The sequence below is a fragment of the Ailuropoda melanoleuca genome, chromosome 8 (genome assembly GCF_002007445.2).
Source record: "Ailuropoda melanoleuca isolate Jingjing chromosome 8, ASM200744v2, whole genome shotgun sequence".
In the NCBI taxonomy this organism is placed as follows: domain Eukaryota; kingdom Metazoa; phylum Chordata; class Mammalia; order Carnivora; family Ursidae; genus Ailuropoda; species Ailuropoda melanoleuca.
The window spans coordinates 72,242,145-72,263,502 of NC_048225.1; the positions used below are offsets into that span (position 1 = coordinate 72,242,145).

The window sequence follows — 21,358 nt, forward strand, 5'->3', positions numbered from 1 at the left end:
CGACGATGTTAGAAGCTCACAAATTTTATTTAACGTGTGTATTAAAAAGTCAACATTACAACACCGCACATTTAAAAATTATTTTTATAAATGTATTTCAATATAGCTCGTTTCTGTTGTATTTCCTATGTATTTTATACACCTAAAAATATCATTCTGAGGGGGGTCATAGGCTTTACCAGTTTGCTCAAAGGGTCGGCTCATGGCACATGAAACGGTTAAGACCCCCTCGCTTTAAAAGACTGAGGACTGCTAATCAAAGTTGCAGAATTAGAAAAAAGAAAGATGTGTAAATACTTACTGAAATGTGACATTGTAATATTCCTCGGGTGTCACTATTTTGGGTCCACCAAAGTAGTCCACGACCCAGATGTTGCTTATATTCAACTTGGCAAAGAACCAATTATGGCTGGACGGCCAGGTTTTCATCTCAGGGTGTCGGACAAACAGTGACTGCTTGGCAAAGCCCATTTCCGTCTGATTCACCTGAAGGACACACGTGACACGAACGACTCATACCAACAATGGTCTGCATTCTCCCCTGCTACAGATGGGTGGTTCTAGCATTTGAGGAACCCAGAAGAGCTGATTTAGTTACAGACCCTGACCTTAAACTTAAGGGCTCAAGAGAAAATGAAAGAAGCATGCAGAAAGGTGGAAAACATCCCAGAGCTCCGATGTTGCTGGTACAGATACACCAAAGTGGGAAACCGTCTCAATACCATCGCCCGACGGTCATTCTCGGCAATCCAAGGAACTGGCATGGGAGTGTAAGAAAATGTTAGGGTGCTTACGCTGTGTCACACCGGCACCCGGCTCCTGGAACAAGCACGTGTTCAACACAGGGGTGCAAACCCACAGAGGGTAAAGGTCTCGGCAAGAAGCACAGTGGCGCTCAAGAGCGTTTGCCGCCCCTCCCTCAATTTCTCCGGCTCAATGCGGCCGCGAAGATGTGTCCACACAGAACTTCCAGACCGTTCATCAAACTTGTCTGCAGGAACCGTGACTGACAAGGTCAAGAAGCACATTTGCTGGCTCAGCAGTGGGAGCAGTGCCATGACACCTTGCCCTCTGCCTTGCAGCATTCACCCCACCGTCTAAATCCACGTGTGGTATTTAGTAACGGGTACCCCTCTTTCAGCCTATGTGGTCTGCTCTCTGCCCTAAGCCACCGTTAAAATAAGGAGCCCACACATGGGAAATCCTGTGCAGTGCACAACATGGCCAACAGCACAGGGCTGTTGGCGGAACAGACGTTCCTTACAGAGGAGCCGAGCAGCTGTCACATCGGTGCACCTTCAAACACTCGTTCATTTTCTGCATAAATACCTTACTGAGCACCTATACGACATCAACCGGTTTAGGCCTCCAGTTTTCATGAAAGTACAGATTAGAACATATTCTTACTCTGAATCTCAATCACAAATCATTTTCATTTTATTCTTAAGATATTTCTTCTTGGGACTCCTGGGTGGCTCAGTCAGTTAAGCGTCTGCCTTCAGCTCAGGGTCCCAGGATCAAGTCCTGCATCGGGCTCCTTGCTCAGGGGGGAGCCTGCTTCTCCCTCTGCCTCTGCTACTCCCCCTGCTTGTGCTCTCGTGCTCTCTCTCTCTCAAATAAATACATAAAATCTTAAAAAAAAAAAAAAAGAGGGGCGCCTGGGTGGCGCAGTCGTTAAGCGTCTGCCTTCAGCTCAGGGCATGATCCCGGCGTTATGGGATCGAGCCCCACGTCAGGCTCCTCTGCTATGAGCCTGCTTCTTCCTCTCCCACTCCCCCTGCTTGTATTCCCTCTCTTGCTGGCTATCTCTATCTCTGTTAAATAAATAAATAAATAATCTTTTAAAAAAACAAAAAAGATACCCCTCCTTTCATTGTTAGTAGATGGTGCTCTTCTAAAACCCGTCTCTGTTCTCGTTAACTACTCACCTTGGTAACAGTTCCTGACAGTATGATGTGAGCACAGAGGGGACTTTGGGGGTCAAATCCCTGCTTCCTGCAGAAGTTAGTCTGTGCCAAAGACATGGTCAGCGAAGCATGTGGATTCTCCTGTAGAGAGAACATAAAGATCCTCGCACGTGAGATATTGTCTCTGGAGAGGTAATAAACGTCAGAAGCCACATATACACTGTCCTTAGAGCTGAGCGTTCTTCCAGGAAGCAATGAATTGTAAAACACCACCTGCCACTTAAGAAAATTACTAGTTGGGTAGAGATTGATCTTGACCTTTCCTCCCAAAAAGCAGGGGCTAGGGTTCCATACTTCAAATTAACTGACTCAGTAAGAATTATTTTAACACTTTTTTTTTCTTAAACTCTTAATCTGTTTCATATTCACCAGAGAAATTACTATTACAGTATCGCCCAAATACAAGGCTGGTCTAGAGCCTTCCCTGAAAGATCTAAAGGGTTAGACTCTAATATGAAACTAATGCATAAAAATACACAGTTGTTCAACTAGCTAATTGTACAATTTAAGCAAGAAAGTTGCTGACTCATGTTTTTTGGTTATCTCACGCTAGCAGAAATTGTCATGTCGTTTCAAAAATGGGGAAGTTATTCATTCCTGTTTTAGCAATAAGAGAAGAATGCTTAGACTCAAAAAGTGAAGCAAGCAAAATTCTTCCTTCTTATTCAGAAATCAGCTTCATGAAAAGCAATGTTGACAGACCACAGCAAAAGTCACACGTTGCATTTAGTGCTTTAAACTCCAAGTGGCTTGTGTGGAAAATTCTGCCATCTCATGGTGACCTATCAAAACAATGAGTATAAAAAGAGTTCCTTGAGATCATTTAGCTAGACATTCACTGTCTGTGCGCTACTAGGCAAGGAGCCATAGGAGACAAAAACAAAAAAAAAAGGTCTCTCCTTTCTCTGTGGCTTTATAATCTGGTTGAAAAGTCAGACATGAACAAAACTTAAATAATGTAAAATGACACGGAAGAGATGAGAAGGCAGTATATAATTGTCAAGTGAATGGTACCGTTAAGTGTATTTGAAGTTTAGTATAAGGAGATGTCCACATAGCCTGGAGTAATATGGACACTACAGAGAGCCTTAAAAGATATTCAAAATCAGGACCAGGACAGAAATGGGACGACATATTAACGGTAAAGGGAATTTCAAGAACAGAACTGGGGAAATGTGGCACATGGTTGGGAGTAATGATAAACCCAATCTGCTTGAAAGAGAGGTTTTGGGGCGCCTGGGGGGCTCAGTCGTTAAGCGTCTGCCTTCAGCTCAGGTCATGATCCCAGCGTTCTGGGATTGAGCCCCAAGTCGGGCTCCCTGCTCAGTGGGAAGCCTGCTTCTTCCTCTCCCACTCCCCCTGTTTGTGTTCCCCCTCCCGCTGGCTGTCTCTCTCTCTGTCAAATAAATAAATAGAATCTTTAAAAACAAACAAACAAACAAACAAACATCCCAAGTGAATCTTATGCAGCTCTAGGCAGCCAGATGTGGTTAAGGGTTTCTGGGCAGAAGGCAATGCTGCGTGGTACTTTGTTCATGTAAATCTGGTGGTAGCGTGACAGGGGGAGGACAGAGGTCAGAAGGAGAAGGAAAAGTAGAAGGTAGAAACCAACCTGACTGGTTAACTGATGGAATCGGAGTTGGACTAATTCTGATGTGGCCACACCTTTTCACTGCCATCATGGAAACCCAAAATCCTGGAGAGCTTCCTTACACGGTCTCTCTAGACATGCCAAAGACCTGGCCTGGAGTTCTACCTGGCACAGGTGAGTCCCCGCACCTCTGAGTCTTAGTTTTCCTCCTTCCTACAAAGCAGATCACCATATCAGCGAGACTTTAAATATAATCATGGAGAGCAGTGGTTCTCAATCCAAGATTGAGCATCGCTGACTGAGTGGAATGAGCTTGCTTTGGGCTAATGTCTGAGAGTGGGGTGGGCTGGGAAGAAGGAAAGGGTGAATGGAGGTGCGTGTGTCTTCAAAAGAGCAGCGGTTTCTGTTTTTGCTCAGAGAATTCAGGTCCCCAGGGGGCACAGATCTTCCAAGAAACTAAAAACTTAGATTTGTAATTGAAATCTCAATTTTCAAATGTTGGTAACTACACTAGCCCATCCCCCTCACTCACAAGGAATACAATCCAAGACCCCATGGATGCCTGAAACTTTATATAGATTGTTTTTTCCTATACACACACACCTGTGATAAAGTTTAATTTATAAATACGTTATAGTAAGAGACTGGCAACAATAACTAGTAATAAAATTGGACAATTTTAACAATGTACTGCAATAAAAGTTAGGTGAATGTGCTCACTCTCTCTCAAAATATCTAATTGTCCTGTATTCACTCGTCTGATGATAATGCTGAGAGATGATCAAATGCCTACGGGACGAGGTGACGTGGGGTCAGCTTTGTGACCTGGCGCCAGGCTATAGACTATCTGACAATATCTCAGAAGGCAAATCATGTGCTTCTGAAATGCAGTTGACTTCAGGTAGCTGAAACTACGAAGTGAAATCGGGGAATGAGGGCGGGGTGGGGGTGGGACTACCACAACTCAAATTCATTAAAAAACCAAACAGAACTCTGTGGGCCAAAGAAAATTGGTCTGTGGGACATATTCAGGTCATGTGCCACCATTCTGTGACCTGTATTTTGAAGGCAGACGGACCTGGCACAAAATTCCAGTTTGGCTACTGGCTTTGGGCCACTAAACCTGTCTAAGCTTCAAGTTCTTCACCCACAGCCCGTTCCTGGACTCCGTATGGCTCTAGCCCCCTCAAGCTGTGCAGTTGGGACACCAGCTGCGACAGCACGGATCCACCAGAGGGTTGTTAAGTCTGCCCCTGCCACAAAAGCTGGGCGAAGGGTGAGCACGGCAGACCTCACATCAGTTCTGCTCCTTACCACGGAAGATAACGCGCACCGGAGGCTAGAGGCTGCATTAATCACTCACGGTGTTGTGTATTAGCTTCTTGCTGCTGAAAGGAAAATTCGTAATTCAGAAGGAAGGGTACACCCTGTAAGGCTTTTAAAAGCGCCACGGTGCCCCAGGACGACTCAGGGGTGCAAAGTCCTGCAGGTAGGTGCTGGCAAAGAATTCACCCCAGCGGCGGGGGCGAGCGTGAAATTCCGCATGTAGTTGCCCAACAGTTGGAACGCTGCATAGCCGGCCGGGCCAGCGCGGGAGGTTAGAGGCCGGGCTCAGGGCCACGCGCAAATTCTTCCCTCTAGTTGCCCCGCCCTCCTTCCCGGGCAGAATTTCGGCGACAGTCGGAAGGCTGGCCCCTGCCACCCCCGGCTCACCTGCAGGTTGCCCACGGACTGCTGCATGGGGCTCAGGTAGAAGTAGGGCACGCCGCTGCCCGCGCCCGGGGGCCCGTCGCTGAGCGAGAGGATGTCGGCGAAGGCCCAGCCGCGCACCGCCGGCTCCGTGGAGAGGGTGGCCAGTGCGCCCCAGTCGCAGACGTGCGTCACGAAGCGGGCCACGCGCGCCGCGTCCTCGCGGGGCGGCAGCGGTGGCAGCAGCGCGGAGGCGTCCCAGTCCCCGTGATCCCGGCCGCCCCGGCCCCCCGCCGGCGTCACCAGCAGCGCCACCAGCGCCGGCCAGCAGGGCGGTGAGCAGCGCGCGCGCGGACCCGCGAGCTCGGGCGGCCATGACCGTGACTCCAGCGACAGTCCGCAGGCCCGCGGCCGCCAGGGGTCGAGGGTTAGCCGGGCGCTCCCGGCCCCGCCCACCGAGCGCAGACTGGTCCCGCCCCCTCCGGGGGGCCAATCGGAGTCCGGGGGGCGGAGGGGGCGGGACGCACTGTGCGCAGGGCAGCCTGCTGGGGCCGGAGTTGTTTATCCACCTCCATACCGTCGCCCAGCCGCTTTTCTTTTCTTTTTTTTTTTTTAATATCTTAGTTCTTTATTTATTTGAGAGAGAGGAAGAGAGCGCGCATGGCGGAGGGCAGAGGGAGAGGAAGAAGCAGACACCCCGCTGAGCGGGGATACTGAGGCCGGGCTTGATCCCAGCACCCCAAGATCATGACCTCAGCCGAAATCAGACGCTTACCCGGCTGAGCCCCCCAGGCGCCCCTCCCCTTGGGAATCTTTAAGGACCGTGACATTGTCCGAAATGTGAAGTTTGCTTTGTTGGGCAGATGGGAAAACGGAGGCTTCGAGAAATTAGGAAACTTGTCTATGTCATCCTGTTAGGAGAAGAGTGGCGTCTTCACGCACACACCTTCTTATAATACCCTTGGATATGGATATTTGGCGTGTGAGAAGAAATGCTGCACTTTGTGTGTATGCTCCCATTTTCCGTTTGCTTCACTATCTGCACCAAAAAGCAGCAAGGGCCCCGGTGGTAGAGGACAGAAGCCCCAAAGTTTACGACTTTACAAGCTGCTTCCTGGCCCAGGAGTCTCTTACACAGAGACACTAACGGATTGTTCGTCTTCCCTCAGTATTCCATGCACAAATGTGAAATTATTGAAACCAGTTTTGGGAGCTGTTAAGTCACCCGCGGGGTCCGTGGTTGCACGCATTTCTCACCCTTACTGACCCTCTCGTGCCATGTAAATAGCATTACCTTTCGCTCCAGCTAAGAATCTTCCAGGAGGAGCATTTCGGGCACCGTGCCTTGGCTTTCTGTCTCAAACTCAGCCATATCCAGCCGAGAAGATTCTCAGGCTACTCGGTGAGAACTTGTGTACAGAAAGAAGACTGTTTACTCTGAATAGGAGTTTTCAGTTCCCTCTGGCAGCCAAAGGATGTTACAAGCACTGCTTTCACAGTCAGGAAACAGGAGTGTGAACAGCCCTCCATCAAAGTTGGTTCCCTTTTTAACAACTGAATTTGGAAGAGCTTCAAGTTAGATGGAAAACTAAAGAGGGGGAAATTTAAGAGGAGGAAAATCAGGTTTATAATTTTCAAAAGAAATGCAAGTAATTTGAGTAACTGCCTTAACCTATTAAGGAAAGGGCGTACATCATTTCACATTTGCAGTTCTAATCTCAGCTCTGCTGCTATCAGACCTTGGACCGTAGGACTTCCATTTCACCTTGTCAGGGCTCAGTTTTCTCACCTGAATTGAGAAGCTAGATTAGATGATATCTGACACCTCTGTTGGCTTTATGATGTATTAACACTGGCAAAATATGGGCCTTTAGTAAGTTTCACAATGACGTTTTTGCAAGAGGACAAGAAATATATCTTTCGTTTATTGCTATGCCACTCGTTGCCGGTATACAAAATAACAATGGGCCCTAGTATAGCTCCATTACAAAACAGGTGCCTGGAAGTTGGTCTCCGTGCACTTGAGCTTAAGAATGAGGTCTACTGGGGCACCTGGGTGGCTTAGTCATGAAGCGTCTGCCCTCGGCTCAGGTCATGATCCCAAGGTCCTGGGATCGAGTCCTGTATGGGGCTCCCTACTCAGCGGGAAGCCTGCTTCTCCCTCTCCCACTCCCCCTGCTTGTGTTCCCTCTCTTGCTGCTTCTCTCTCTGTCAAATAAATAAATAAAATCTTATAAAAAAAAGAATGAGGTCTACAAAGCCCTTAACTTTAAGCACCTCTCCTCAGTGTCTGTCTTTGCACTCGCTGTTCCCTGTGCCTGGTGTGCCCTTTCTCAACTATGCTACCGAACTGCCACCCGAATCTCCTCTCAGATGCGCTCCCCAAAGGTGCCTCCTTGACTTCTGTTTCTGAGGGGCCTTCTCCACTTACTCTCCAGGGGGCAACACTGTTCATTTCTTTCATAGCAATTGTCACCCTCTGTAGAAACTGCATTTATTTATATAGTTACTTGTTAATGGTCTCCCCTGCTGGAACCCAAACTCCAGGAGAGCAGGAATGCTGTTTATCTTACCCACCCCCGTACTCCCAGGGCACAGAGTGGGCACTCAATAAATATTTATCGAATGGCTGCCTGACTGAATTAGTAATATCCGATGGAATTCTTTGCACACAGAGCCTCCTAAAATCAACAGTAGCCAGTGAGGTTGACCAAATGCAACGCTCCAGAGTAACACGAGGGACTTCAGCTCTTAATTGGCACACCCTCCTCATTGGAGTATCGGGGAACACCCTTAGCCAGGGGTGGCTGGGTCCACCATCCAGAAGCTGCTGGTGTCATCTGGACTTTCTGTCTTTATGTGAATGGGCTGAGCTGCGCTCCATCCCTGACGGGCCCACCAGGAAATAGTTCTCTCTCTTCACCTTTGGGTTTGACCCTGGTCAGGAACCCCCCTGCATGCTGCCCGTCTCACACAGTGTTGCCCTTGTCATGTGTCTGGGTCACTACCATAGAGCTGTGTGGATGACTCCACCAGGGGCCGAGGGAACAGGGAGGAAGGAGCCCACGAAGGCTTCATATCAGGGGTAATCTTGAGGTGAAACTGGAAGGATAAATAGCAGCTTGGCAGACAATGAGAAAGTGGGGGGAGGGGAGGAAGGAGAGAGTTCTACACTGAGGAAGTAGAACGCAGGCAGGAGACATGGTGTGTTGGGAAAAGCAGTCGTGAGATGAAGGGAGTGTGAAGAGCCAATGGCTGGCGATGGGCACGTTGGTGCCCGGGACCAGAGTCACCTCCAGGCTCCTCTGGGAACAGGTCCACTTCTAAGCTCACTTACCAGTAGGATGCGGCCCCTGGTGCATTCTGGATTGAGGGCCTCAGTTTCTTGCTGGCTGCTGGCTGCAGGCCTCCCCCACTCCTCACCACTCGGCTTCTCCATAGGGCAGCTCACGTCCTGGCAGCTGGTTTGAAGCAAGTGGTTGAGGGAGAGAGAGAGGGCCAGCAAGATGGAAGCCGGAGTCTTTCTGTGACTTCGCTAGACTCTCAGAGTGACATCCTATCACTCGAGGGGAGGGGACTGACACAGAATGTGAGTGGACTGAAGAGGTACACGGGGTTGTGGCAGCCACACCACGGTGGCCTTCAGTTACGAATACAGCCAGTGTGACCTCAGAAAACATCCACAATGTGCATTCAACCTCCAGCCCAACCCTGTACCCTCCCCCGGCATCATGCCTTAGTCTAGAGACAGAACATGATGGAAAGGGGAAGGAGAGACTAAAAAAACCCTCAGCCACATAAACCGAAAGTGCCTATGGTGGCAGTAACGTTTGGCCACCGTGGAGCCCCTGCCTGGACGGTGCCTGGCGGCGGGGGGCTGGTGCCCAGATCTGCAGGGTCTGACACCACGGAGTCCCTGAAAGTGGCTCCACTAAAGGCTTGGACAGCAGAGGAAGGGCCCTCATACCTGTGTGGGTAGTGGTGGCCTTAGCAGTGGAGGTGAGCTCTTTTGTGAGCCCCTGCGAGACTCCTTGGTGATGGGAAGCCTTGGAGGGGGGGCAGGTCCCACTGTCACGGGTGCAGCTGAGGACCGTAAACCTAGCGTTTGTTACTGCTAACGTGACCCGGGCGCGTGTGTCTCGGGGCAAACAGAAGCTACTTATGTAAGTGAAGCTGTCATCGGACAAAAGGGAAAAGCACGCACTAGCTAGCGAGACGCTATGCGGAGAACGAGAAGCTGGCTTTGGTCAAGGTCTTCAAGTGCGGCCACTGGACTGAATCCCCGTGTAGTTTCTCTACAGCCTCCAAGAGGCTTGGGCTCGGTGGCAAAATCTTCACTTACCAAGCAAGTGGATGAGTAATGGGGGGGGCGGGGGAGATAGGGAATGCGGAGCTGTTAATAGTTTTTCCCAAAAGCAAGAAGGGAAATGAGAGCTAAGTAGTGACAAGACACAATTGAATTGTCAAGACATTATGTGGCTCGTATGTGAGGTGCTCGTGTCATTTAGGTCCTCACACGCATCATTACTAAACCAGTTTGATACGTGTTTCTATGTTTAATGCAAGGGGCGTTGGCACCATAGAGAAAGCTCTACTTACTGGGTCATGTCCTTTATTTTGAACAATCACAGGTTTTGAGATAGGGGTGATTTGATTTTGGAGGTCAAATTGTGACAGAAGGGACCGTTAGTAACTGGGCGACTACTAGAACACCAGCTACAGTAACTAGAACGAATTAAAAGCCCTTCAAAGGCTTTGCCTTATAGAGGTGCCTGGGCGGCTCAGTCGATTAAGCGTCCGACTCCTGATTTCGGCTCAGGTCATGATCCCAGGGTCCTGGGATTGAGCCCCATGTCAAGCTCATCGTGTTCCCTCTCTCGCTCTCTATCAAATAAATAAATAAAATCTTAAAAAGGAAAAAGTAATTGTAATCAGAGCATATTATTTCTTTCCTTACAGCCCTCAGTGACTACTCGTTACTCCTTTGCATGCCTGCAAGGTCCTACCTGGGCTGCCCCCTGCTGACCTCTCAAGCCACAGCTCCTCTGCTCCCCCCTGCCCAGCCACACGTCTCCTAGCCATTCCCCAACACCTCAGACCTTGCCTCCTCAGGGGCCTTCCGCCTGTCTTCCCAACTCCAGGAGCTCACTTCTCTGAGCTCCTCACGAGCCAGCTTCTTCTCGGCTTAAGAATAACTTCATGAAGAGAGACTCTCCCTGGCCACCCCTTCCAGAACAGTCACTTCCAGTCCGTCCTGGCTCTATGACCCTGCTTTGTGTTCTCCCTAGCACTCACCACAGCGAATAGCCATGTTTGTCCACCCTCTTCGCGAAAAGAAACTCCGTGAGATGAGGACCAACTTAGTCCGTTGGGGCTGCCGTAACAGAATATTGCACACTGGGTGGCTCAAACCAACAGAGGTTTATTGCTCACAGTTCTGGAGCCTGGAAGTCCAAGATGAGGGTGCCAGGGTGGTCGGGTAAGGGCCTTCTGCTGGGTCAAAGACTTCTGGTATTCTCATGCAGTGCAAGGGACAAGGGAGCTCTGGGAATCTATTTTATAAAAGCACCCATCCCGACCTAATCACCTCCCAAAGTCTCTACCTTCTAACACCATCGCTTTGGGTGTTAGGATTCCAAGATGTGAATTTGGGGGGGGGGGACATAAATATTCAGACCAGAGCAAGGACCTTCTCTGTGTTGTTCTGTCCAGAATCCTCCTGGGCACCCCTGGCGCCTGGTCTACACAGGTGCTCAGGCACTGATGGCTGGAGGAATGAAGAAATGGGTGATTAAATCATGGGCAGTATTTACAAGATTTTGGGCTGGGTTTACTTCTGCAGTGTGTTCAGCTTAGAGTACGATTTAAGATCACAACTTAATGTCTATCACGGGAACATACTCCATCCATCCTTGTGTCCATCTGTCCTCCCACCCCCCGAAACCCCTTAACCCCCCAACCCCACAACCTCCACCCCCCCACCCCGTGAAAAGCCCAAGAATTCTGGACATTCTTCAGGCTATGGAGCTGATCCTGTTTCTATTGCCTTGTGCAAAACTAAATCATTTAACTTCTGGGAAACCAGAGCCCTCTATGGACAGTCTGCATTGAGAGCTTTGATCTGAGCTGTTGAGGACCAGACGGTAGGCTCTGTATTGCAAACTCCAGGGGCTGGAGTGTGGGTGTGGCCAGAACAGCACCCTCCCCCCCATCATTTCTCGGGGTGCAGGCATGAGAGGATGCCTTCTCCCACAGTGTTGTTCTCAACTGTGATCACTCTGCACACCTGTGGGTCTGAGCTCCCACAGCGACAGCTCCTTTGTTCCCCGACCCTCTCACTATGATCGGCGTGGCAACTATTTACTAAGCTCTGTGTGCCCAGCACCGTTCTAAACACTCCCCTGGACTAGCTCATTCAGTCTCTACATCTGTTGATATACAATATGGCTCCTCAATCGCCTATCTTCTTTTCCAAAATCCGAAAGGCTTTGAAAACAGCAAGCTTTTGTAAGTCACTGGCAGCACATCTCAACCTGCGGGGGCTTCTTTACAGTTCTTATCCACTCCGAGGCCTGTGCAGGCACCTGGGTTTCACTGCAAAATTCCAAATGTTTTGGAAGAGAAGCAACTAGAGCACCATCCTCATAAGCCTTTATTCTAGAACTCCAGGCCTGAGAGGCCCCTAAAGGAGTGTTCTGCCTTGGGGAAGGGGGTGGGCGGCTGGGTAGCAGGGACTTAGTGGGAAGATGGGTCCTACTGGAGCAGTGTCGGGAACAGGTGGTTAAAGGTGGGTCTTGGAGGGGGGAGGAATTCTTCCTGCTTGTCTGCAGCCAGGATCGAAGGAAGAATTTGGATTTCATCAGGAGCGGTGGGGAGGAGCAAGTCAGGGGCTGAGGTCAGGCTCGAGAGGGGAGGAGCTGCTAGGGAGGACGGGAGTGAGAGGGCTTCCCTGGACACTTCTCAGTCCTTCGGGGGCTCTCACAGGCTATTTGCTGGTGGGGGGCTGCTGCAGACCCTGCTCTGAGGTGTAGTATGTTACAAAAAACAGACACTTCGGGCCCCTTATTACCTTTCTCAGATCTGAAAAACTATGAATTCTGAGACATACCCCAGCTTATGATGACCCCAAGTCAGGAACTCACAAGGATTTGGACCGAAATCCAAGTGGAACTCGTAAGCTTGGGTGTGACGCGCCTGGGTGGTATGCGTCGTTCAGGGAATCCAGAACCCGGTTCTGTGAAGAGGCTACTGTGAAATACAGATTTGTGGAGCTCCTCCTGAAGGGTTTTTGTTGGTAGTGGTTGGTGTTGTTTTGAGAGGGGACTCACTTAAAATGTGTGTAACACTTCAATCGTTTGTTTTTTTTTTAAAGATTTTATTTATTTATTCGACAGAGATAGAGACAGCCAGTGAGAGAAGGAACACAAGCAGGGGTAGAGGGAGAGGAAGAAGCAGGCTCATAGCGGAGGAGCCTGATGTGGGGCTCGATCCCACAATGCCGGGATCACGCCCTGAACCGAAGGCAGACGCTTAACCGCTGTGCCACCCAGGCGCCCCGGAACACCTCAATTGTTAAATATGTTTACCTGAGCTTACGCATGAAGTACTGAGAGAATTTACTGAGAGTTAAGTGGGTTGTTTCGGTGTCAAAATTGAATTGCTGGGTGCCCAGGTGGTGTGCCTGGAGGGTTGGAGAATTGGTTGATGTGGGAACCCCCCCACACACACACTTGCAATCAGAAGTGTTGTGAGTAGAAGAAAGTTTTCCTGTAGCCATTGACAATAATTTAAGTTGGATTTTTTTTCTTTTTAAGCATTATTTGGAATAAATAAGAAGTCTGAGTGACTTCTTATTGCAAGTAAAAAGAAAAGTGCTTAAGGAGGCTGAATCTCTGGCCGGGCCTTGAAGTTCTGACAGGGAGGCAAGGGTGGCCATTTCCCCTGCCTCTATTGAGGCAGCCGGTGGTGCCCCCCACGCCCCCAGCCTGAAACCACGCAGAGCAGACCCTCCCCACCCCCAGGCCGATCTGCAGGGAACACAGTGAACACGTATTACTAGTGGGAAATAACAATCCACCTTTGTCGTTGGAACCCCCGGATTTTACTAGAATGTTCTTTGCTATTGAACATAATTAGCCTATTTTGGCTGATGTACTAATTCTAATTCCTGTAACAACCCAACGAAGTAGGTATTATCATATCCCCTTTTTCGATGAGATTTCCTCAGGTCACAGAGCAAATAAGTGGTAGAGATTGTTTTCAAACCCACAGCTGTCTGACCTCACGCCTGTCCCCCCGACCCTGCATTTATAGTTATGTTTATCAAGCTTTACTTCCTCATGAGTCTTCTTACCAACTGACTCATAGCTTTTAAAAATTCCTGATTCTTTCTTTTTTTTTTTAAGATTTTATTTATTTATTTGACAGAGAGAGACAGCCAGTGAGAGAGGGAACACAAGCAGGGGGAGTGGGAGAGGAAGAAGCAGGCTCCCAGCAGAGGAGCCTGATGTGGGGCTCGATCCCAGGACCCCGGGATCACGTCCTGAGCTCAAGGCAGACACTTAACGACTGTGCCACCCAGGCACCCCTAAAATTCCTGATTCTGCTGCCCCCAATACAATGGGACTTGAGTGTTCTTACTGGACATTATTTCCATCGGTCCTCGCAACAACCCTGTGTTGATAAGCAAGGTCTTTTCAGCCTGGGTTTGCAGATGATCCAGTCGAAGTCCACAGCTGTGAAGGGCCTTGGCCGCAGGGGGAGAGACACTACGTGACAGAGCCAGGTCCTGAGCCTGCGGTTTTCTGACTTCAGGTGTCGTCCCCTTTCTGTGTGCAGAGTGCCTTTCAAACCAACTCGTTCTTCTCCGGTGACGGCTAGCTGCCTCCGGCAGTGCACACAGGATAGAAGAGTGGGCTAGAATGATTTCATTCATTCTTTCATCCACCCATCCATCCTTTATGCCAGGCCAACTTCTCAAGCCAGATCTGCTGATTAGCTCTGCAGGGAGTAAATTAGGAGAAATGAGACGTTTCCAGAAGTCTGAATGTCAGGACAGGCCGGTGGTGTTCTGGAGCCGGCTTGTACCAGCTCTCAAGGGCTAAGGCGGCCGATCTCTTCATCTCCGAGTTTAGGGACCTTGCCGCAGCTTGAGCTTGGCCAAGTTGGGAGTGTTTACACCGTGGAAACCGGTAAATGCTATACATCAGGGCTTTTTCTTTTCTTTTCTTTTTTTCTTCGCAGATCCTTAAACATTGACTAGCCCGCCATTCATGGGGCTTTGTGTGAGTGGCGGCCTTGGCCCTAGCACTGGGGAGTGAAAGTTCAAATTGAATGTGTTCCCCGCCAACCAGGCCCTTGGACTGGAGACAAAATCGCCCAGAGCTTCCATGCTCAATCTGGGACAAGTGTCTGTTGATTTTTAAGATGAGGGAGAGGCATAGAGAAAGCCATGCAGGGAAGAAATGAGGAAGGAGGGGTAGTAAATCTTCCTAGCAACTCAGTCCTACCGCCCCCCAGCCTGCTCTCTGCAGACAGGAGAGCCTGACCACAAGACCTGGATGGCCAAGGCGGCAGAAGGGAAGTGTCCTGCCATCGCAGGCAACATCTCCAGTGGTGGTGGGGCCTAGGGGTTGCATCACACAGACTCTCTGGGCCACCGTGGTGAGACCGGGTGCAAAGATGAGATAGGACAACAGAAACGAGGACAACCGTCCAGGGCACTGCAAGTCAAGAGTGTGAAGAAGTCAGATACCCACTCTCGGGACGAGCGACTCTGCTTTCACCCCACCCCTCCACGGAAGGGTTGACAATGAGGAGTTCTTCTCTCCCCCCAGTGTAATAGCAGATTCACCTCCTCTTAATGATCAGGGTCTTTTCTTGCTGGTGTCTCAGCATGAGAAGCCCAAGGTGACAGGTGGACACATTTCCCCTCTGGGAGCCAAGACCCCTAGACCTGCAGAGCCCAGCATCATGGAGCAGGAAGGGCACATCTCCAAAGGGGACCACTTGGAGCCATGGTAAGTAGGACCTCTCTTATTTTTACCCCATGTTTTCAGACCCAAGTAGGCTACCTGCTGGGGACACTGTTCCATATAATGACTGGTGATAGGGAATGTACACTCTGTCCCGGGGATGACACCCATCCTTGCATGGTATCAACTCCAGCCCAGCACCTCAGCTGTGCCTTCCAGAGGGCAACCCATGGATCTCTCAGGATGGCATTTTCTACACGTTCTGTTCTGTGAAGACCCAGTGAATACCAAGGGCAAGGGTCCACTTCTGTGTCTCCTGTGCTGCAAAGTGGATCACCTGGGCTGACGGCATGTGGTGGAAGATCTCATTTCCGTGGGTCAAATGCTTCTGGACTTCCACATTCCAGCAGATGGAATATTCCTTTTCCCTATTCTTCCCTTTAAGTACAACTGAAAACTCTGGAAATCATATGTACATGAAAAAAGGAAACAAAAACGTAAGACTCTGAAAGGTGGAGAAAAGGTGGCTGACTGGCTAGAGGTCGTGGGACCTGAAGTATGACACAGTGGTGGGTTCTCTCAATTTTCTTTTGTCTCATATGTCCCGGAGTTGCAGCTAAAAGAACTGGCAACCTGGAAGCACAAATAGCATAGATGGGGGACGAAACTCCCAAAAAAGTCTGTTCTTTTTAGCCAAAGACCATGAATGGATCATTTTGAAAGGCAGAAACTTCTAGACTGTAATCACTCGACTCCAACCAAATATCATAGGAAAAGCTGATTCCAACCATGCCAGCAAAAGCAGGTGGGGAGTCTTTCTTACCAGCCCATAACCGCTCCCCACCCCCACACTGGGGTAACATCAGAAAGTAGGACTCATGGGTCTGAACAGTTCTTCCAATGCATTAGCCATTGTTTGGTCATAGAGTCTGGATAACACAATGTCGGCAATAACATGGACCAATGTGATGTCCATGTTCCATGGCTCAAAAGTCGAGGTCCCTCTGCTCCATTATTACAGAAGGAGGGAAGGTTCTAGAGGAACAAGAATGTATACTTTAGACTCCCACGTGTATCAGAACTGTTTCCTATTCCCCTTTCTGACAGGGCTAAAAAGGGATGCATATCTAAACCGATGGCCACATGCCACATGCAGATCAGTGTAATTCGCTCCAGCAAAGAGCTCATATGACACAGCAGCTATTGAGGCTATGACTCCGTAGACCTTGCAACCCACCGTCAGCCCCCAGGGCACCCGTCAGGCCAGAGTGATCAATTAAATGGAGACATGTTGGGGACCACCATCCCACATCCTTTATGTTTTTAAGGATGGCGTGAATCACCACTATTTGCCCCTCCTATCTTGGACGGGGTAAGGGAACGCGTTCAGGGTGTTGCACGGGGCCTTCCCCACTATGATACCTCACTATGCAGGCCAATGTAGGGTTTCTGCCATTTCAAATGATACATTTGGGGACAGGGAAAATGACCCCTGGGAAAGCCTGTGGACCCCAGGGGAGAAGCTGTGAGCTGGACTGAGGCCAGGATGACTGATTACCTGGTCCCCACCTGCCCCTACTATAACGAAGGGACAAAACCATGCTCTAGGTTTGCAGGTATCATATCGACTTGGACCCTGTGTCTTCAAAATACTTTGTACTGCCCTTTTCTCAGTGCACAGTTACCTAACTAAATAGCTCTTACTTTTGGCGTTGCGGTTGCGGGGGGGGTACGACTCCTGAGGGCATCACTGCCACGTACACTTGTCATGGTGCTACAGGGCTGTCTCTCAAGGATTCAGCCTCTCCTCGATGAATGGGTTCTAGGCCTGAAAACTGGCTCAGGTCTGAAAACCAAAACAGAGATTTTAACTCTTTATTGTGCTGGCGGCTCCCAGGGTCCTAATGATCCACTGTGTCGGATGTGAGGGCGATCTGACCGTGACATCTGTCACCCCGTTGGTTTGGCTGATCTGGCTGGCTGGGAAGGTGTCCCCTCCCTCCCTCCCTGCTCCATGTGCATCCCTCCTAAAGCTGCATGTCTGGTCGAAGAGGATGACTTTCCCCAATAGAGAAGGATCCTTCTTTGGTCAAGGGAGTAGCTGGGTTCCCCTGTTAGAATCTCCTAACAAGCTCTCAAGGTCCCTTTGTAGGAGAACGTAGGGTAGTCAAGCTTGCCAGACTCCAGACCCAGCCACATGAGGCACTGAATGCGGCAGTCTGCCTTTCAAAACAAAACAAAACAAAAAATTAGAACAGTTTTAGGTTCACAGCAGACTTGAGGGGAACGGAGATTTCCCATATACCCCCCACCGCACACCAGCACAGCCTCTCCCGTCTCAACATCCCCCATCAGAGAGCCACACTTGGTACAATCGATGAACCTATTCTAACACGTCATAATCTCCCAGAGTCCATAGTTTACGTTAGGGTTCACTCTGGGTGTTGGACGTTCCGTGGGTTTGGACAGATGTCTGATGACATGTCCCCATCCTTAAGGTACTACGCAGAGCACTTCCACTGCCTGAGAATCCTCTGGGCTCCGTTTGCTCATTCCTCCCTCGTCCCTGCCCCCCAACCCCTGGCAAGCCCTCATCTCTCTACCATCTCGACTGTTGTGCCTTTTTCACAATGGCATGTAGTTTGGGTCGTACAGTACGTGGCTTTTTTTAGACAAGCTTCTTTCACTTAGTAATTTGCATTTAAAGTCCCTCCATGTCTTTTCAAGGCTTGATAACGCATTTATTTTTAGCACTGGGCAATATTCCATTTTCTGGTTGGCCCGCTGTTGAACATTTTGGTGGCTTCCAAGTTTTGGCAATATCAATAAAGCTGCTCTAAACGTCTGTGTGCAGGTTTTTGTGTGGACATAAGTTTTCAACTCCTTTGGGTGAATACCAAGGAGGGCAATTGCTGGGTTGCATGGCAAGAGTATGCAAATAATCTTTTTTTCTCCCTCCCTCACTTACTTCACTTATCTGCAAGTATGAATCAGCATGCATATATATACATTAGTTTGCAGTAGCCAATGCATTGTTAGTATTATTCGTTTGAACTGTTATCTGTTAGCTCGATTAAGAATAAGAGAAATAACAGGGGCACCTGGGTGGTTCAGCTGGTTAAGTGTCTGTCTTCAGCTAAGGGCATGATCCCAGCCAGAGTCCTGGGATCAAGCCCTGCATCCGGCTCCCTGCTCAGTGTGGAGTGTGCTTCTCTCTCTCCCTCTGTCCCTCCCCCTGCTGTACTTTTCTCTCTCTCTCTCCCTCTCAAGTAAATAAATAAAAAGTCTTTAAAAAGCCAAAGAATTTAAAACACAGAATTTAGGCTAACGTGACCTCTCATGGGGAGGCAGAAGGATGAGAAGGAATCACGCTGACAGTGTGGGAGGTAGTGGTAATAACCTAGTTTAGATCTTACACGCATATATAATATCTCTATATACGTCTATAACATATTTACTTTTGCATGAAAAAGAAATTTCTTTTCCCAGCCNCCTCTCAAGTAAATAAATAAAAAGTCTTTAAAAAGCCAAAGAATTTAAAACACAAAATTTAGGCTAACGTGACCTCTCATGGGGAGGCAGAAGGATGAGAAGGAATCACACTGACAGTGTGGGAGGTAGTGGTAATAACCTAGTTTAGATCTTACACACATATATAATATCTCTATATACGTCTATAACATATTTACTTTTGCATGAAAAAGAAATTTCTTTTCCCAGCCTGGCAAGCCAAAAAACGTAAAATAAGCCAGAGCCTATAAATAAAACCTCTTTCACCCAGGGACAAAAATCTCACAGATGTTCTGTCAGTTTTGTGTGCCCAGGAAGGATTTTTGGGGTGTTCATTTATCTTTTTTCTCTCCTTGGCCTGACATACTCCATAAATGACCATATTTTTCATTTTCCATTTTCCTCTGGCTGCTGGGAAGCTCCGAAGTTGATTTCTGACTTCCTGTTAATCACTCCAGGGCCCTGGGACCTGCCCTTCCACGCTGACAACCTAACTTGCTTTGAGGCCTTATTTCAAAAGATGGAATGGTGTCCCACCTATCAAATCCAGGCTGGAGACATACTTTAGCCAGTCTGCAGTTATTTTGACATTAATTTACCTTTTACCTGTTTATCTGAGAGGAAAGGCACAAATCCTGTGCGTGGCTCCATTAAACGTTCACACACTCCACACACCCATGGAACCAGCCCAGATGAAGACCCAGAACATTCCAGGCAATCACGCTCATGTCTCCTCCTGGTTGTCCCCACCTTTCTGAGGAAAACCACCAACCAGCTTCTAATCTCCAAGATTCCAGCGTGAAGCTTTTTAAAGACGGAGTTTCTGAAAGTTATAAATCAGGAAATTTGCATTTCTGTCATCCTCTAAGGAAATGCAATCAGGTGGCCTAGGCCTGAAGCGTGAGCTGTCCCTTAGAAAGGGTGTGACCTCTCCAGGCCCACCTGGATCACCTCCTCATTTTGTCACCTACCTGGCCCACTGGTATAAGGCTTGCAATGCGTGCCTTTTTCCATCTTTTGAGCCCAATTTCAATGTTTTTGTACTTTTGACCACCCTGAGCCTTTCATACAACAAGGTGGTTAGTTACATAAATAAGCAGATCAAAAAGGAGGGGGAGAAAGGAGGGGAAGAAATGTCCTCTCCTCCACTGAACCTTCTCCTTGACAGAGGTCTCCTGGTGCTGTCCAGCCATCCGATATCACAGAATAAAGAAAATTCCTTGAGTCAAGTGGAGGGGAAAAAAAAAAAAGAGCAAACCTGGTCCCATTTACATTTCCTAGTTTATATACCGAGGAATAACTTGTGAGAGCCCATTGCAATTTCTGAAGCCCTTTAAACTTCCTAACATCCGTAACCTCTGCCCCTCTCTTTGTGATAAATCACAGTGAAACCCCACACTGACACAGAACAAAGGAGAAGTCAGGGTAAGCGGGGCGGGGGGGGGGCTGAAAAATCAAGTAACAAGTATGAGTGGGAGACATAATCGTGTCTGACAAGAAACGTCCAAAGTGTTACCAAGACTGCCCTGAGGTAGGACAGTGGGTGGGGGCCGTGGCAGAAGAGAACTTGAATTTTTTATCTTCTGTGCTGCTTGAATTTGACCCATCACCTTTACAGTGTATATCTTATGAACTGCTTTTGCTCTGAGATGAGAAGGAAAACTGGGTGTCTGTTCTTGAGCTCAGAAAGGCTTTTTCCTTAAAGAGGTAACATGGCTTTGATGTTGCCCGCTAGAAAGAGCTTCAACCAATGATGGACCGTGTCACCTAAGCTGTGTCCACAAATGACTATGGCAGAGACTGGGAGATGTCCCCAATCCCCCTTTCCACCTTCGTCCTCTTGTAATCAACCCCCAGATTTAGCTGGGCACATGACCATCTAAAATAAAGAGCACATTTCCCAAACCTTCAAATCCTCGAAGCTAGATACGGCCATGAGACTAAGTTCTGGGCAGCGAACTGTAAGCAGATATGCTGGGTACGAACTTGGAAAGCGTCCTTAAAGGGGAGGGGTACAACAGTCTTCACTCCTCTTCTTTCCTGCTCTCTGTAATGTAGAACTATGACCACCTTCAACCGCGTGCTGGAGACCAGAGTAGTGGGAGGAGCCTGGGTCCCCACACTCCAGAGCACTTTATGTGCCCAGCCCAGCACTGCCAGGCTCTGAAACTCACTCCTGGGAGACAGAGCTAAGCTTTCTTTAAGTCACTGTGAGTTTTCTGTTACGAGCAGACAGACCCAATCCTCAATGACCTACTGACTTGAGTTTATCTGTTCTAAAATCAAATCGATTTTGGCAAACATCTTCCAAGTTAAAATTGGCTTAGAGCAGCAATTGTATGCATCAGGTTAGAAAGTTCAGTTCCTGGGAGAGGGGCACCATTCTAAACTAATTTGTCCTACAGGAATTACCAGGAAACTCTAGTTTAAAATTAACATCCGTCAAGGTGTTTTATTGAGAGATTTTTGTCCAAGTGAATGATCACTAGCACCTGCTTTGAATTTTTTATTTTTTTTCCAAACTGGAATTATCATAGCCCCACTTTAAGGCAGGGTCTTGTCGGTATTGTTTCTCGAGTTTAAAATGCCAATTCATGGATCCACTCTAGAACAATGAAACCAAAATC

General features: G+C 48.7%; 1 protein-coding gene across 1 annotated transcript; it reads right to left on the reverse strand.

Moving 5' to 3' along the window:
* Positions 1 to 297: 297 nt before the first annotated feature.
* Positions 298 to 5,638, reverse strand: CREG1 (cellular repressor of E1A stimulated genes 1). Its single transcript, XM_034666681.1, is given in 4 exon segments — positions 298 to 486; positions 1,929 to 2,048; positions 5,272 to 5,569; positions 5,571 to 5,638. Coding segments are annotated over 4 exon segments (660 nt in total). The 5' UTR covers positions 5,624 to 5,638.
* Between the last annotated feature and the right edge of the window lie 15,720 nt (positions 5,639 to 21,358).